Source organism: Mastacembelus armatus, chromosome 19 (assembly GCF_900324485.2).
Source record: "Mastacembelus armatus chromosome 19, fMasArm1.2, whole genome shotgun sequence".
NCBI classification, from domain to species: domain Eukaryota; kingdom Metazoa; phylum Chordata; class Actinopteri; order Synbranchiformes; family Mastacembelidae; genus Mastacembelus; species Mastacembelus armatus.
Genome location: NC_046651.1, coordinates 6031868 through 6049853, shown reverse-complemented (window position 1 = coordinate 6049853; position 17986 = coordinate 6031868). Strand labels below are relative to the sequence as shown.

Below are 17986 nucleotides of genomic sequence, written 5' to 3'. Positions count from 1 at the left end.
TATCATCAATCATTACACATTACAGGAAAATCAGCTGGTGGTCAGGGCTGGGGGTAATTCCTGGAACTTGTACCTTAATTGGCTCTGTGACATTCTGGAACAGGGGTTCCACACGTGGTGTTGGTGTATGTGAGAATAATGATAAATATACTAACCGGTGATTTGTCATAGCAGGCTGGGTCAATGGAGACGCTGCTGCCACGACGGGACTCGTAGCCCAGGATGGGGTCACATCCAACAGGCAACTTGGGTACGGGCATAGGGGTGGCAGCCGTGTGAGTAATTAGAGGTGGAGTAAGGCTGGTCTTCAGATCCACATGACCATTTACAGGCACTACTAGGGAAGTATAAAGTAAATCAAAGGTTATAGATAAAAAGTGGGTAAGAGCAAGGGAGGTGAGTATTGGAGAAGAGTAAAGATGACCAGGGTTTGATGTAAAGTATAGACAAGAAAATGAGATGAACAAATTGAAAAGGGCAGTGTTGAAAAGGAAACCGCAGGGGCGAGAGTTGAACTGGATAGAAGTAAAAAATCATTAAAGGCTTAATGAGCATTGAGTAAAAACAGAAAGAAGAGCAGGAAGAGGTGGTGGACTGAGTGCCATGTGGGTACACCCTCAGTAACCCAGCATAGTAGCATACCTAAAAATGGATGTCTCATAGTGTTATTGGGCAACATGAATCTTTCACGAGGGTATTAATTTTATGGGATGTGTGGGGGAGATTATTTTGTTTGGCAGCAATATAAATACATTACATGCAGAGAGGAATGCAACATTATAATGTTAATTCCACCGTCTTCCATTATATCCGTAGCCTAGAAAATGTATATTCAGCTCTTCCAGCTGCGTAAGCAGTTTTACACACAGCATTTGAAGGGCCTGAAGGGGAGGTGATACTGTGGGTCTGGGACTTGTACTTCATACAGTAATGTTTCCATTGGGATTTTCAGCCTGTGCGACGAGCAATTAGAAGAGATGGAAAGTGGCGTATGAGGAATTATGGATAAGGCTGGTGTACTGGTTTGATGCTGTGTAGGAAGACAGCCAAGCATGTGCTCATCGAGTGTGGTCAGAAACCAATAGGGGAAAGACTGAGAACAGGAGACCACAGACATAGAACAGGTGGGGGATTATTTGCACTGGGTGAACTTTAGATTTCTTGCTGCTGTATCACAGACTTCTACATACAAATTTAGGAAACAACACAAAGTATGATCTTCAGGAATCTGACAAAGATTGAGGAAAAATGCCTGCACAGATGGTATAAGTGTTGCCAACTGTTTGTAAGAGAGGCTTTGAAAAATCACACAAAGTTGAGTTAAATCTTTTGCATTCCACTTGCAGTGTTAATAAAATAAAGCGGTGGAGCATGTAATATTTGATTGTGTGCAATATGTGTGCATGCCTCACCTGCAGAGGCTGATAAATCCTTCTTGCTGCCGTTAACATCCTCCATACTTCGTGCAAAGGAATCAATCTCCGAACCCGATTTAGAAGCATCGCCCTTGACAAACAAACACCACAAAGTATTAGACGAAAACACCTGCTGAAATATCTCTTTGAGTATTGTTAACAGAAAACAGGTGGGTTGAAGCTGCCTTTAAACACAGATTCCTGCTCAGCTCCATCTCTTTTCAAATATGACATCAATCATGGGTCAAACTGGACCTAGCACGAGAGGCAACCTTCCTCTTTTGGCAGGTAGGTGGGGATGTACTCTCCCTGATCCTAGAGTTCAAAGGTCAACGAGTACCGAGAGGGGAAGAGAAAACTCAAGTATGCCAAGTGCTGTGACTCTAGGAGAGTGAGAAGGTCTGGAGAAACCACAATGAAACACAACAACAGACATATACTGGGTTGACAATATACTGAGTTAACTTGTACAGAATTCTTGTCACTTATCCTTAAACAGCTACAGGAGCACTTCTGTGTGGTTGCCAGGCATATATTCACACTTAGACACACTCTCTGAATGTACTTCACCTGTTGACTTGCTAGAACATTGCTTATGCCTTGTTTTGTTCTCTATCATTGTTACAGTCAAAATGGATCCAATCTCACATTTGCATCTTTCTGCTCCTCCTTACAATCTTTTACAAGCTCATTAAGAGCCTGTAAAGCAGCCTCTGCTTAACACTGTCTTCAACTTCTAACCTACCTCAGAGAGGCTCAGAGTATCTGCTTGTGTTTGCTGTGCTCTGCCAGAGCCTGCAGACTCTATTAATATGTGTGAGAGTGCCAGGCGGATGCTGGATTAATAGAATGCCGACCCTGTGAGTCAGGCACTGTGGTAGCAAAGTGAATAAACTGCGTACAGAAAGCCTCGGGAACTAATCACCTTCCCCTCTTTTTAAGCTAACAAATTACTTTCTGGATTCGTGACATGGTTGGTAGAGAAAGACAAAGTAGGTGTGGATATACTGCATTTTATATTTGTTAACTGGAGGCATGTTGGATATGGCTATTTTTGAGGCACCAATTTGCATTTTTTTTCTTGCAGCTAAAACCACCAATTTAGTGCCCTGGACTAATTTCTCCTAACCTGTGAAGTATGGGAAAATTAGATAAGGAGAGCAGATGCTAATGAACCAACAGGCCAATCAACTCAAGGGCTACTTGGAGATTGCCACGGTTTCTGTGCTCGTCGCGTTCCTGCATTTTCTTATTTATCACAGTGGCTCCTTCCTGCTTAAAAATCTGGCCTCGCAGCAGGAAACTAAGAAACTGTAAATGCCTGGATACTTCTATTAATGTTGTATGATATACATCTACTACCAGCCAAAGGTTTGGACGCACTTTTTCATTGAATAGAATATAATATATTCTATAATCTGTGAGGTGTAATATAATACCGGTGTAATATAATACCGGTGTAATATAATATTACACCGGTAATGTATTTCAGTGATTGTTTCATTAACTCATATTCATCTTGTCAAATAGAGGTAGCAGTACAGTATCAGTGGTAGTAGCAGTAGAGTTCGTTCGCCTGCATTGTTTTCAGTAGGAGTGCTATTGTTGGTGAATGTGACAGTTCTGTAATTGTAACCATGTGTTTGTGATGATAAATGTCTGGTCAACATGCCACTGGAATGGTCCTATGGGTCGTATTCTAAGATAGAGACAAATGAAATATTGTTGTTTTAGGTTGGTGACATGACCTGCCCAGTGAAATGACATCGGAGTATAATATTTTTGTTCATTCATCTCATGCTGTTTTACTGGAACTGGTTTGAGCAGAAACATTTTACCACAGACCAATGTTCACACATCCAATAATGCATAGACACGCTGATAGCTAAACTCATAGCCCCCATGAACAACAATTTATCACCAGACATAAGTAAAAACAACAACAACAAAAAAAACAAAACAATCTGCTTTAACCACAGGTGGATGAGCCACTCTCCCTCAGAGCTCATCCATCCATACACAGTCAGTCAGAAAAGATAGGACAAACCCAGTGGACCATCAGCACTAAGCCTACTGGGCACTGAGCCTTATCTCCTCTCTATGTCTTCCCTTTTCCAGTAGGGGGGAAAGGGGGACGTGGTTGTGTTTTTGGTTTTGGTTCCTGCTGAGCTGTGGTCAGTGAGGAGTATCTATATCTTTATCTGCAGTAGCCTGTGGTCTTGGTAAAGGTCAGTATGATGGGGCGTGTCATAATCAAAGCTGAGCCAGGGACTTTGTTGTGTGGGGCTTATAGAGTAAGCATAAGGACCAGACCTGATAAATGGGAAAAACTTCCTCATATAAGGCAAACAGATAAAACAAAATATTTGCGTTGCCTATTAAAAATGTTGAAAATGTTTCAGCTTACTGATGCTTAGTCAATGGCTTTAAAAATGTGTTAGTTCATAAATGTATAGAATGCAGAGGAAAAAGAAGGGAGAGTGTTACATACTGATATTAACTAAATGATATTGATTTCTGTTGCATTTTTATCCTTTTCTTCCAAATCTGGTAAATTTAAGAATTTGCTTAAGACAAGCATTTAAAATTCTATTTTCTGTGTGAATACAAGTCGTGGTGTGAAGGTACAACAACAACTGATTTAACATTATCTAATATAATCTAGAGTCTCCTGATTGTCAGAGATGATTAGTGCATGAAAACCCATAGGTTCACTAAAATGCATTAGAACAGAAGACAACAAATCTTGATGGGACCTAGAATGAATCGGGGAGAAGGGATTAGATAAAGATAGAGGGTGCAGTCAGCACCATCTTTTTGGTTTAAGCAATTATTTGAAAAAGGGAGATGTTATATTTCTGACTTTCAATATGTTGGTGTTGATAATACCATTGCTTTGGGGAGATTTCAGCCAAGACTGGTAAGAAGATGGAAGCGTTGTCACCAAGTATTAGATAATGGAGGCGCCCCTGGAGAAAGGAAAGGTGCAGATGATAGCTTTCGAGCAGGGGAGGCACTGGACTCAGGGGAAATCCCTGGGTTGTTTGGATAGATTTTTTACACGTTGCCATCCCAGTTTGGGCATGATGGCGTGAACAGGAGACCATGGCCAAAGAAGGCCTGCTACTGATAGCCAGACAATCAGAGACACCAGCAGCACACAGGGGGATCTCAATTACATGGCTTCAAAAACAGCATAAATGGGAGATGGAGGGAGGCTGTTGATAGGAGGAAGGATATAATTGTGTGTGTGCACCAGAATTGCATCCTACCACAGCTGCATTTGAGACTCATCAGCTGAAAACTTGACTAGAAGTGTGATACCAATAAACTAAGGTAGACAGTAGGAAGTGAAAAGCTGTCAGAATTTACTAAATGACAGTTTTATCAAACTTACTTTATTTTCCATGTGTGCACAGAAAAAAATGACATTTAAAATTGACATCTTGATATTTAAAAGCTGATCATCACTGCCAAAATTAAATTCACAAATAATTTTAAGTGAAATGCAAAATATAACAAGGCCTATGACCTTTTCAGTTTTAATATAACTTATATTAAATTCACATATTAGACCTAAATAAAATTGACTAGTGATTCGTGATTTGATTAGTGTAGCTCATTTGAAATAAAAATGCAGGGGCACAAAACTAAGACGTGGTTGGTTTCGTAAGAGGGCGATTTATAAGGTTTAATGCTTACCTGTTCAGAAGTAGAGCTGAGGCTAATTGTAATGCTACTAGTTTGTAAGGTGTTTGATACAAACCAATGTCTCTGTCAAATTACAAATGATGCTACCAAGCTATTTTTCCTCCGGAGGTCTAACAGGAGTCTGAATTTTAAGTCAATCTGATGGAGGTTCTGAATAAAAAGTAATTGGAATTGAGACATTTCAGTGTTTAAGAAGGTGGTTGACTACACTGCATTACACTCTATGGATAACACTGTTATACATAGAGCTTAATAAAAAGGACAACGGCAAATCATTTTCAGTGTATGTGTAACACCACCATAACAACAGTAATAATACATTTAGATAATACTTTTTTATTTTCAAAATGACTGATAACACTGTATTTAGTCTAAACTTGAAACTACTTTGGAAAATAAAATGAAATTTGAATAAAATTTCTCTTTGATTAAATGATTTAACCATAATGTCCGCAACCCTGGGCTTCCATAGACAGCAAGTATATATAATGTATACAACAGACTGTATACAGCGTACAGAAGGATATTAAAGTATATAATAGGAGGATACAATTACAATAATAGGTTTAACTAGCAGACTCAATTCAAAATCCCCAAGCTCAGGCCACTGTGGGCCACTGTATTTCACCCAGATAAAAAAGACTCACTGGAAAAGTCCTGGATCAGTTCTGGATAGCATGTAAAAATAGAGGCCACGAGTACAAGATTTACAACCATCAGTTTTTTCAAAGGCCTCATTTCACAGAGTGTACTGGCCTTGTCTTAAGAGCCTGAGTCATGCAAACAGAATTGATCTCTCCTGCTCTCTTTATTAGTTCTTATCCTCTAGACTGACTGGCCCCCCATAAAGCTGGGATTCACCCCCTCTCTTCTTTAAATTCATCTCTATCCCCCAGCCAGATAAAACATAGACTGAGAGCAAGAGGTTTTTGGCAGCACTGGTGCAGCATTCCTACCCTACGGCTGGAAAGAAAGCTGGTGGGAGGTAAGCATTCAGTCTGAGATTTGATGTGGAGTCTGCCCTTAAAGAGGACAAGAAAAACAAAGTAAACACACACAGACACACAGCAAAGTGATGCAAGTCTTTAAGTACTTTGTTGTCTCCCCTTAACTCATATGAAAAGGCACTGCCTTGGTTAGTCTTAGCAGCAAGTGTAGCATGCAGGAAGAGAGTTTGAGATGATGTGAAACATCCCCTGGCAACCATGTTGGAGGTCTTCTGCGTTTTGCAGCTTAGGTGACTGTAAATCACTTTTTTACATTGTTCATTTCTGCATAGTTTCAGAAGGAGGCTGGTTTTTTCATAGTGATAGAACCAGTCACAGTTCAATGTCACCATCTTATTAGAATGAATTCCTTATTTTAAAAGTACCAGTTCACTCAAATTAACAGTGGAATTCATTATTTTAGAAAATCCTCAGTTCAGCTCATATTAGACTTGAGTTCCCCTCAAAACATTGTGTACTTCTCTTTGACAAGTCGTCCAGACTACAGCTCTGTTTAATACCCATGAGTCTCAGCGTCTAGAAGTCTTCACCATAATTGCCTAAAATCATATGAATTTTAATTTTGAATAGACTAACTAAATTGTATCCAGGTTATTAAAATGTTTCTTACTAAAAAGCACCTTGGGATGTGAAGTTGACTTCTCCTTTTTTACAGATTTATTGATAAAGACGTAGCTTTGCTTTCTGGCAGAGCTGCTCATCTATTGTACTACCGGTTCACCCAGGAGAATTTAATGTCCATTTAGGCCCTGGAAAAGTGCCAACTGAAAGTCACCTGATACTGCCTATGCAGAAAATGAACTGGACTCTTACTTCCTAATTCGGTACTCTATTGAATTGGGTTGGCAGGAAGACTATCAGCAGCCAATATCTCAAATTTTCTGTGGATAAAACTCTGCATGATGCAATAACTCTAGGAGGAAGCTAAAAAAAAAAAAACAGTCTTGTTTTATAATTTGGGTAAAATAACCCTTTAAGACACTAGCAGTAGTTGGACAGTTGCCTGTTATTACCATTTATGTGTTTGATAAATGATAATGATGCCAAAATCATGCATATGTATAAAGTACATCTGCAATGGACCGCCAAGCTGTAGCCACTGAGCAATGTCTCACATCACTGCAAAGCTTCTATGGGGAAGAGTGGGGGAAATATGTGGTAAGGGAGGGCAGAAGGTTGGATGGGGGTAGACAGTTAGTGAGTTAAATGAAGGGAGGGAAAGCAGCGCTGCAGTGCTGTACATACCCCTGAGTCTACAGGCAGCTGAATTAGGCTCAGCTGGGCATGCAAGTCCTCCCGCTTGGACACTTCCTATAGTGGAAGTGATCGGTGCAGCCAGACAGGAGAGGGAGGCGCAGACAGAGAGAGAGGGACAGAGTGAGAGGTGGAACCAGCAGTATAAAGTTAAAGGAAGTTCAATCTGTTGTAACATTTGGACTTAATCATGCAACACGACATTTCTAAGAAGCTGTCCTGGATCACAGTGTACACCCAGTACTTCAACTTGAATTAGCTGAAAGCATGAAAACTCAGGAAAACAAAGAGTAGAAGAAGAAACACAGCCATCTTTAACTCTGCAGCTGGTCTACTGTTGTAAAGATATAATTCATTCAGAAAGCAGAGATGAAAATGATCTTTACATAAATATTTAATGATTGCAGTACAGCTGTGCATCATTCAAGACATACTGTGTTCAGCAAGAAAGCATCCCCCTGCAGCTGGCATGGCAAGTGAGTATGAGTGCTTTATTGTAAATTGTGCATGTTTGCATATGTGTAATATGCATTTGATGTGACGTAAAAAACAACTTCTGTCCCTTAATAAAGAAACAGACCAGGCCGGTTGCACTCTCTGTAGCGGATATTGGATTCTGTCACATGGACACACTGTCACAACCTGACAAATACACACAGTGAGAGAAAGACATGGGTAATAGGAAAGACCCAGAAAAAATAGAGTATGCAGGTGGAGTTAAATCGAGAAAGGTTAAAAGATCTGAAAAACCTCATCATAAGATGATTTCCCCTCTGCCTTCATGTTGAAAGCAATATGGACATTAAAACTCATAAAAGACTCATGGATGTGTGTAAGTCTTGGCTCCGCAGCCGTACATCTCTCCTGGCTTGGCTCACATCATTCAAGCACCCGTTCCTTAGCAACCCTGACGCAGGGGGAAAGTTTGGCTGACTAAAAATAAACTTAGTGTTTGCAGAAAAGGATGTAAAGTTGAAAAAGGAGAGGAACATTAAGCCAACAGTTCTGTGATGATACAAGGAAACAGCAAAGAAGAGAACATTAGCTACAGCATTTGCCTATATATGTTTCTTTGTCTTTACTTCCTTGGATCCCATAACAGAAATAAAATAACACAATATAAATATACAAACTTAAAATTGAAATGATGCAACTTTTTTGGTTTAGGGAAACTAACTGTAGCTTTTGTCCCAACATGGCTATCAAACGTCTCAACATGTACAAGGTCACACATGGGGGCCAAATTATGGTTAAGTTATTAAGTTATCACAAGCTGTGAACACAAAACTAACATTTTGTCATGTTAATGCAGAAAACTTTCTAGCATACTAGCCTACTTCCAACAAGGAATTGACGTGTAGTTGTTTCTCTGTCCATCTGTCAAAATTTGTTCAATATTCACTCAGTGTTTAACTCTGCTTTTGGTTTCCACCAACCCCTGAGAGACATATCTGCCCTTTAACTGCTAAATGCTCTGCTAAGTCTGCTAGTTAACTTTGTCTATCACCTCGTGATGAGGCAGTACAGTATAATGGGTTTTTAGCACTTTTTACCACAGATGATAAAAAGCTCAGTAGAGCTGAGGGGAGCTCCAGTATTAATTACACTGCGGCACAGACACATACTGTGAAAGCATTCCTGTGATCGATTATTAATGCAAAATATTGACTACAGCAGCTTTAAGCTTGCATTTAAGTTGGAAAGAAACATAACATTAGAAATGCTTGCCTGTAAAACAGTAAAAACAAATATTTTATGAATTAAATACAATAATTTCATTTCAGTTTCAAAAAGTCAAACAAAGTTTGATGTCTTGAGTCTTAAACTTAAGCAGCTTGGGTCATTGTGCCATATCACCATAGCCATGCACTTGACATTTGTGCAGCAGATAAGTGCAATAGCAGGAGAAGCCCATTCCAATTAATCCATATTTTATGAGGCTGTCAGCTTCTTTCTCTGCCACCCTGTGTCTTCCCTCTCCTCTCTCAAGCAAAGAGCTAAAGATCGTCGAAGATCAAAGCATAGGTACTGTCACCCCGTAAAGAAAAAGAGATGGGGAGACACACAGACAGCCAGAGAGAGAGTGAGCATTCATGTGATTTATTCCCTCCATTGTGTCTCACCCTCAATTCACTCTGTCTGGCTCAAATTAATCCCTATTTGCTCCAAAATGGGCTGGCTGAAAGAGAGGTCGCTCAACAAGTTTCAACTTCTTTACTCCTTATAACCCTGCAAATGTTCAGGGAAACTGTTTTCCTAGCTGCCTGTCTATAAACAATAACCATTAATCCACCTGCTTCTCTCTGTCTGTTTCTTGCCCTTTTCTATGTTGGAGAAGAATCACAAACACTGTGTTTGGTGGACAACCTATCATTTTGTTTTATGACAAGAGTTGTATGATAGAGAGGATCAGGCAAAGGGAGAAATAAAAGAAGGTATTCAAGCATGAGGTGGATGTAATGGGAAAGGTGGGTGATGTGGGCTGATACATAGTCTAGTCTAGCAGACATAGTTTTCATATGATGTACTTTATGGCATGACTGCATTGGCAAATAAGCAGAACTATAATGATCATGACTGCTGAGATAGTGGGAAAGAGTGGGAGGAGAAGAGGTTGACAGCAAGATGAAGAGGAGAGAAAAATGAAACACTGCAACTAGTGTGATCTCATGTCCTCACATAACCTGCTGCGGAGAGTGCAAGAAAAGGGTACAGGTTCATTCATTTGTTATGTGGAAAACCATCAATTAGTGCTGTGTGTGTCTTCACTGAAACATAATTCACTTTGCCAGTTTCACTCTTAAAATCTAATTTATCTGAAAGCTGGTGGGGAAGAATAGTGTCACTAGTTTCCATAGCAATTTACACCATTTAAGTGTCTAGAAATTATTTTTATTAAGGCTTGAAAGGAAGCCAGAACATTATGTAAGATTCAACAAGTTAATCTCCGCCAAGTTAATTCAACAAGGTAATTGTGCATGTGGCCGGTAACGAAATACCTCTGTCTGGAAACCCTCGACCAAAATGGCCACCAGCAAGTTGAAGAGGACGTAGTTGCCAAAGGTCATGAGTGCAATGAAATAGAGGGCAGCTACGGGTGAGGTGGAGGCCATGCCGTTATATAAGACCTTGTTCCAGTCCTCCTGGGTTAGGATCTGAAAGACAGCAGAGGAGAATAGTGGACCAGAAAAGGTATTTATGGAAAAGTGTTTTGCTTTCTGCTTTGACATGGCATGTATGCAGTTTAATCTAATAATGGTGGTGGATTTACTATGTGAAATTCACATTTCAAACAATAGGCCATTGAATTTAGACAGAAGTAGACAAAAGCAGTCATGTCGTTTCTCGCCGAGAATGGTCAGCTATGATGAGATTTTATCACTTCAAGTGTTATCTTGGGTAACATTATATGGGAATGCTGGAATATATACTTACCCTAAATCCCCAGCAAAGAGCAGGACAAAGCTACTAACATTAGCCTAAACTGTAATAGCATATAGGAGCATCCTACACATGCTAGGAGAATACTACACAGCTGATGTGCTTGTTGTGTATCTTTGCTGTTGCTGTTTTAACATAACCTGCAACTCCTCAGACTAATGTAGTCAGTTAATGGAGTCCCAGAAGTAACATCCAAGGTTACTAATCTGGATAGTAATTTCTTTACATTTTTGGTTTAGGAACACCTTACAAAGTCATGGCAGGTACATTCTTTATTTATTTCCCCATCACAAGTTTTTCATTTTAAAGGACACTGACATGAAACAGCTTTTATGATACAAGATACATTACTATATTAAAATGGATAATATATAAATGGCCTGACCCCACAGAGGGACTTAGAGTTTATTTATTAATGCAAGGCAACAAGATGCAAGGGGAATGCCTATATAACCCATATGATACATGGTAATGGAAATTAGATGAGTGGAAGAAAATGAAGGAGATAAAGGCCAGACAGGGAGGGAGATGGGATAAAAGAATGAAGAAGGATTATTTGACTTGATATATTTAATTTATTCTGGAGGAAATTGTCTTTTTGGATTCTGAATGGGGACAGGTTCAGCCAGCATCAATGAAGCAGGAAGATGTTCGGTTAGTAGCCAGAGGGAACTTAAGCAGGTTTGATCACAGAGTAAGGTCAAACTTCTAGATGGTGGATAAACTTACATGACTTCAGGTTATCCTTCTCCTAACATTTATTATCTCAACAAACTGTGAAGTCGGGCATAAAGCTGCAGCTAAATTGGCCATACCAGATTGAAATGTGACTATTAACAGAGTACGAGAGGGGGAGAAAGCATTTATTCTCACCTGGAAGACAGTCACTATAGCCCAGAGAAGAGAATCAAAGTTTTTCCTGTCTGGCAGAGTATCTCCATCCCTCTCTGACCCAAACTTACAACCAAACAGATGCATCCCCAGGATACTGATGTAGGAGGAGAGAACGACAGGAAAAAACAAACAGGAAAAAGAGGGACAAATATTTACATTAGGCCAACTCATTAGATACAGGATAAATAAATTGAAATGACACATTGTTTTCAATGCACTGTGCTTATTATACTTGCAAAAAACAGCTGTGGTAGTATACACTGAACATTAATTAATGGTGATTACCACATAAATGCACAAACATATTAAAAGTATTCACCAAACAGATTTTGTGACCAAAAAGGTATCAACAAAAACAATGAAATATGGAGTTCTGTCACTCAGGAAATAAACAGCTATCGGTTCACAAACAACTGGCCCACAATGCTTTGAGGCAGACATGTTTCCAAGACAGGGAGTTGAAATGGTGTTTTTATGCCAGTTCAAGTTCAGCACCATGGAGAGTGCCACAAAATATGAAAACAAGACTGACACCTACGGTATATTTTTTTGTACCGTACGTTCTTTAGAAACACACACGCACACGCCTAAAAGTGATTTCTACTAATTTGTAAATTAAAGGGACTATTTAGCAAGTTTTTCTTTTTCTTGGAGAATGATATTTGAAGATGACCAAAAGTTGTTGGAACAAGAGCTGGCAGTGGTTAGGTTATCTGACTGGAAGAAGGGAGCAGTAAAAGAAGAGATTCTTTGAACCTATGGAAGAAATACTTCAGCCTTTAAAATTATACTTAAGCACAGAAGTATTAGCATCAATGTATACTTGAAGCACCAACAGTAAAAGTGCTTATTATGTATTAAGCAGAACGGTAATGTATATTAGATTATTGGATTAGAATTACTGATGCATTATGGTGCTTATCACTTTGTCAGGCAGGCAACCCTCCTCCTGCCAGTCTCGATGTTACTATCATCCCCAAGCTTCCAAACTTATTTATAGTTAAAAAACCCAGATCTATACCAATTTTCGTTGCCAAGTCTAGAATACTATTGTAGACCTGGTTTCATAGTACTGAATTTTTTAAAATGCTATATATTGAAGCTATATATTAAACGTATTAAAAGTATAATTATGTATTAAAACTAATGTCAAATGTGAGATTAAATTTTTTGACCAAATATTTTGGGCATTGTAAAGAGAATATCAGTTGCGTTGTGTTAAATGCACTAGAAAAGAAAGAATATGTATGTTCAGCAGCACAAGTAATGGTAGAAGCAAGAGAAAACATGGAACCATGAAAAAAGAAAAAAGGAAGAAAGATGCTAGAAAACGATGCTACAAAATGCGACTAATCAGGTGTTTTATCCTGCACCAAGTGACTCCCTTTTATTCAGAAATGAATTGAAGAAACGCTTGTAGTCAGTAGTCTGGGAGCATTTTGGGTACACCAAGAATGACTAATATGACCTGTTTGCAAAATTTGCCATAGAAAAGTTGCTTCTAAAGCAGCCAGTCAAATTTGATGCAGTATCTTCGGAATCAGCTTTGCACGCCCAAGTAAAGGTAATGCATTATAACTAAGTAAAATTATGTGCCAAGTAGGGAATTCATATAACTGTGTCACAATAATTGCCATAGCAGTGAGAGTTGGGCATTCAGTGCAACGTAAACAAAGCAGCATGTCTATCGAGGACAGAGTGTAGTCCTCTCAGACCTTCAGTCAGTGAACATTTAACGTTTTATCTTCTTGTTTCCTCCTGTCTGTGTTAAGTAAATGTTGGGCTTTGTAATTTAATATGCCAGGAATAAAACACTAACATGGCCATCAGGAGCTTGTTGACTTCCAGGCAGTAGTGACTCTACCTCAGGTCCAAAAGAAATGTAGGAAGAATACACAAACTGAAAACACTAAATAATTTTGTGATTTATTTTCAAAAGGGAAATACTGACAGATGTTTAGAGAGCAGAGGTCACCTTTCTCTAATTCCAAAGGCACAGATGGACTTTTGTTTGTCTTTATTATTATTTTGTGCTGTATTATTTGGTCGCTTATTTCTGTTTCAAAAGGCAGGAATAAATAACACTTTAAAACCTAATGAGTGTTCATGTTTTATACATTAGGAGTGTTGTGAAATTAATGAATGCATAATAATCGTGTAATCGTGAAACCGTGATTATTCCTGAGACTATAATAGTACCAACCAAATCTATAATCATTGCTTCACTACCTGACATACATGTAAACCTGCTAAAATGAAGCAGCACAAACACACCCATGCATGAGTAATCACATAAAACACAATAGAAAAGTGACAACTATTTATTTTCATATTCATCACTTTTTAGCTACTATAATTCCTGAAGGCATCTCCATATTCCTTTAATTGGCCACTAGAGGATTTGCAGACCTTATTGGCCAGTCAGTTATTTTAACAAGACAAATTCCCACACTAATGAGTTTGCCCAGGAGAGCAGGTAAAGTGCCGCAGACAACACAACATAGGTCCGCTGATGACTTCCAGCAACAAGGTGGTTTCTTTCTTGTGATGGGTGTTAGGATTTAATGTGATGTGATTTAATATGATTTGACTACCCTGTATTTGTTACACAGGTGTTGATTCAAGGTCATTTTGGAAAATGTGACTTTTCTCGACCTCTCCATAAAAGCTATGTCATAAAGTCATAATGTAATATGATGTTAAAAAAAAGAAGAAATCAACTCCTCAATGTTTTTTTCATGCAGAAGTTACCCTGTACTGTACTGATCTATTAATTTACACAAACTTTGCACCTTTGTGATTTCAATTCCATCTATAGCTGTCACACACCACACCGATTTCCTGGTCCCTGGACTTTTGTTTTGAAGTGTTTCCTGTTTTCTGTACCTTCCTCAGTGCATCCAGTTTTACCTTGTCACCAGTGTTTTGATTGTTTGCATGTGTGTCTTGTTACAGTTCGTGGTTTTTTGTATTTAAGCCCATTTCTGTGTTTTTAGTTGCTGCTTCATCACATCTGTTGATGTTCGGTTCTCCATGTTTTGGTATTCATACCTGTGTTGCCTTCGTCATTTATGTTTATTTTTGGCTTTCTCTGTGTCCCTGGATTTATGCCTGCGTTCTTGTGTGTTTTCCCATGTTTGGATTCATGTTTGAACTTTGGATTTTCCCGTTTTACTTACTGCTCCTGGATTGTATTTTGTTGTGAACTGTGTTGGACTCCTTTCCTGCCTCTGCTGGATAAAACGCTGAATTCTCCCTAGTGTTTCCCCTTTCCTGTGCAACCCATGCTGTTTAATAAAACTTCCCATCGAATTACTCTGTTTCCCCACATGTTGTCTACAACTGGGTCCTTCTCCTGAGAGTGAAACTGTGAACATAAAGTTCCCACACAGATCAACACATACAGTATTTTACACAATTTATGGAAGACAGTGTTGCTCATGTGTCCTCTGCCTACCTGAAGATGAAGATAAAGAGCATGAGCAGCATGCAGAAGGTGGCCACATTGTCCATGGTTTTCATCAATACCACAAGCTGCCTCTGCAGGGCCGGCATGAAACGGACCAACTTCAGCACCCGCATCAGCCGGAAGGTCCTCAGCACAGACAAACCACCACCTTGCTGACCCACAATCTCCCACACACTGTCCAAAGAGAAGACACACACATACATACATTAAACTCATAATTAATCAAGCCCCATTAATGCACAACAATTTTCAGAAAAAGGATAAAAGTATCCCCAACATAAAATTTGAAGCATTGTAAACACCACTTACAACTTTGGGATGTTGATCATCTATGCTTTATAAATTATTTCTTAGTTTAATACTGAACCAAACTAGAGAGTGGTGATAATATCCATAGGTTAGTCACTACAAGCAACACCACTCACATTGCACATTGTCAATTGACTATTGATTTGGAAATGTAAAAATATTGACTGCAGCTTTGAATGGGCTAATATCATTATTTGTAAACTTTGTTGTGTAGTTAATTATACGATGTTTGAACTCAACTAGCTTGTTAATAACTGATACATGATAAAGCATTATTTTGTTGTTGGATGGAAAGCTAATGTGACTCTGTCTTTAGGTCCCTACTGTGGCTGAATTCCCTCAAGGTTCACTGGAAAACTGTGTTTATCCTTGTATAATTATAACCAGGGGTATTTATAGAGTTATATGTTCCCTGGGGTATTTCAAAAACAGAAACAGTGAGCATACGTGATTTTCTGAAGAATTCTGTCACAAAGTCTTGCTCTACAACTCACCTAATGACTACAATGATGCCATCAAAGATATTGTAGGGGTTCTTGATGTAGCCAAAGGGCCCGTAGACCAAAATCTTCAGAAGCATCTCCAGAGAGAAAAGGCTGGTGAACACAATATTACTGATCTCCAGTGCATTGGTCAGCTCATCAGGCTGGAGACACAGAGAGAAAAGGAGGAGATAGTTCACTGCAGCATTGTGCACAGAGGTGGATGTACTAATGATAAAGTCTCAAAATCTGGAGAAAGAAAGATGTTCATATGACTGCAGCCGCAACACCTGCAGCGTCTCCTGTGGACCTAAAATACATTATCACCAGCATGACTAAATTAAATTCAAATCCAACAAATCTGTCTATTCACACACAACTACTTTCTCCCACATTAATCTCTCACACAAACACATACACATAAGCAGACCCTTTATCTAGCACCAGGACACACAATGATTACAATGGCGCTGCTGAATATGCCTGCTCAAAGCTTATCAGAGAATTGGGCTGCCACTCACATCTACATCAGACAACTGGTGTGTGTGTGTGTGTGAGTGAGCATTTGAGCGTGGGTGTCAGAAAGAAAAAAAAAGTGAGTGAGAGAAATACAGGCAGTGAAAGCAAGCAGACAGACAAGAGGAAGAACATGATCCAAAAGATAAAAGGCACGGCACATTAATATGACACAATATGTAAATGAGACATCTATAGTGAGTATCCATAATTACTGGCACAGTGAAAAGAGCTAATAGGAATGCTGTTATCTGTCTGTTGACTGAGGAACATCCAAAGCAAGCTTCATGGGGCCTTTCATCATCATGCAATGAACAATTTACAGAACTCAAACATCGTGTCACACATTACACTGACACGATAGAGGAAGACATTGAAGGTGTGATCGATGTTTTCATGTCAACCATCAAAATTGTGTAAATGAATGTGTGCATAGACTAAGTCTCAGCATCCCACTAGGTGTGTACAATGTATAAATAGAGACGTCGTCCCAGTAGAGACATTATCCCCAGGCTGAACCAGGAGGTAATGTAATGTAATGTAAACACTGTGTGTGCCATTTAAGCCTGTCCTGGTGTGCTGCCACTAATCACTATGCACCATGACTGTTTAAGCAGTGATTACTCATCACCAGCAGGGATACACAGAGAAGGAAATACAGATTAACATCACCAGTTGAATAAGAGCTCCTTATGCTGCATGGTGGCACCAGTATGTCTACAGCACTTAAGCAGCAGTGACAGGAGAGTCAGTCGGCTATTATTATGAAACGTGGTCACTGATGGTGTTATTACACTGCATTCAGTTCATTAAGGAAGAGTTGGTGGGCACAGTTTAAGCAATAAACATTTAAAGTGTAGTTATGGCTAAGCTTTCATCTGGTCTATGTCTAGATTCAAGAGTTTGGCAATGGGCCCTGATTTCTTTCTAAAAGGAAATGTAGTTCCAATGGTTATATATAAGAAATAAAGAGCAACTTAGCTCCAGCTGAAAATCTCTCTATAAGAAATAAGTAACAGTCTGGCCTTTAACAATGGTGGACTGTCATCCTGTTTTTTGTACAGATTAAAATAATAGTGAATGCTGGTAAACTTTTGAAGTGGACTTTGTTACGCCTGTACAGGACAAGACCAGCTGTTTCCAGGCTTTTTTCTAAACCAAGCTAACAGGCTGCTGGGGTAGCCTTTGAGCCTAGGGTTAAGGTGCTCTTTAGTTTCAGGCAAAATGAACAAAACATTAATATAACGTTATATAAGCATGACAACAAAGTAACTACTTACTGATTGGTTTTGAAGTTCTTTGCCTGAAACTTTAAATGGGTCACTCCACTACTAAGTTCATGTGTACTCACTGGTAGATTGTCAAAAGCAACCACCATTTAAAGGAACTTTAATAAGAGCGTTCTGACACTTTTTTATCTGACTTTACGTAAGTCAACACTTACAAGTCGTTGCTTGATGTTAAGTCATTACTCCCATAAGAATGCAG

The 17986-nt window shown here is 39.1% G+C and overlaps 1 protein-coding gene across 1 annotated transcript in view; it reads right to left on the bottom strand.

Annotated features, from left to right (window-relative positions):
- Positions 1-17986, bottom strand: part of cacna1g (calcium channel, voltage-dependent, T type, alpha 1G subunit) — a 142389-nt gene that overhangs the window by 59022 nt on the left and 65381 nt on the right. The window contains exons 9-14 of the mRNA XM_026315914.1: positions 15995-16146; positions 15180-15365; positions 11702-11816; positions 10387-10542; positions 1413-1506; positions 156-337 (exon numbers count right to left, since the gene is read on the bottom strand). Of these exons, the coding sequence (XP_026171699.1) occupies positions 156-337; positions 1413-1506; positions 10387-10542; positions 11702-11816; positions 15180-15365; positions 15995-16146 (885 nt within the window). The remainder of the gene's footprint in view (positions 1-155; positions 338-1412; positions 1507-10386; positions 10543-11701; positions 11817-15179; positions 15366-15994; positions 16147-17986) is intronic.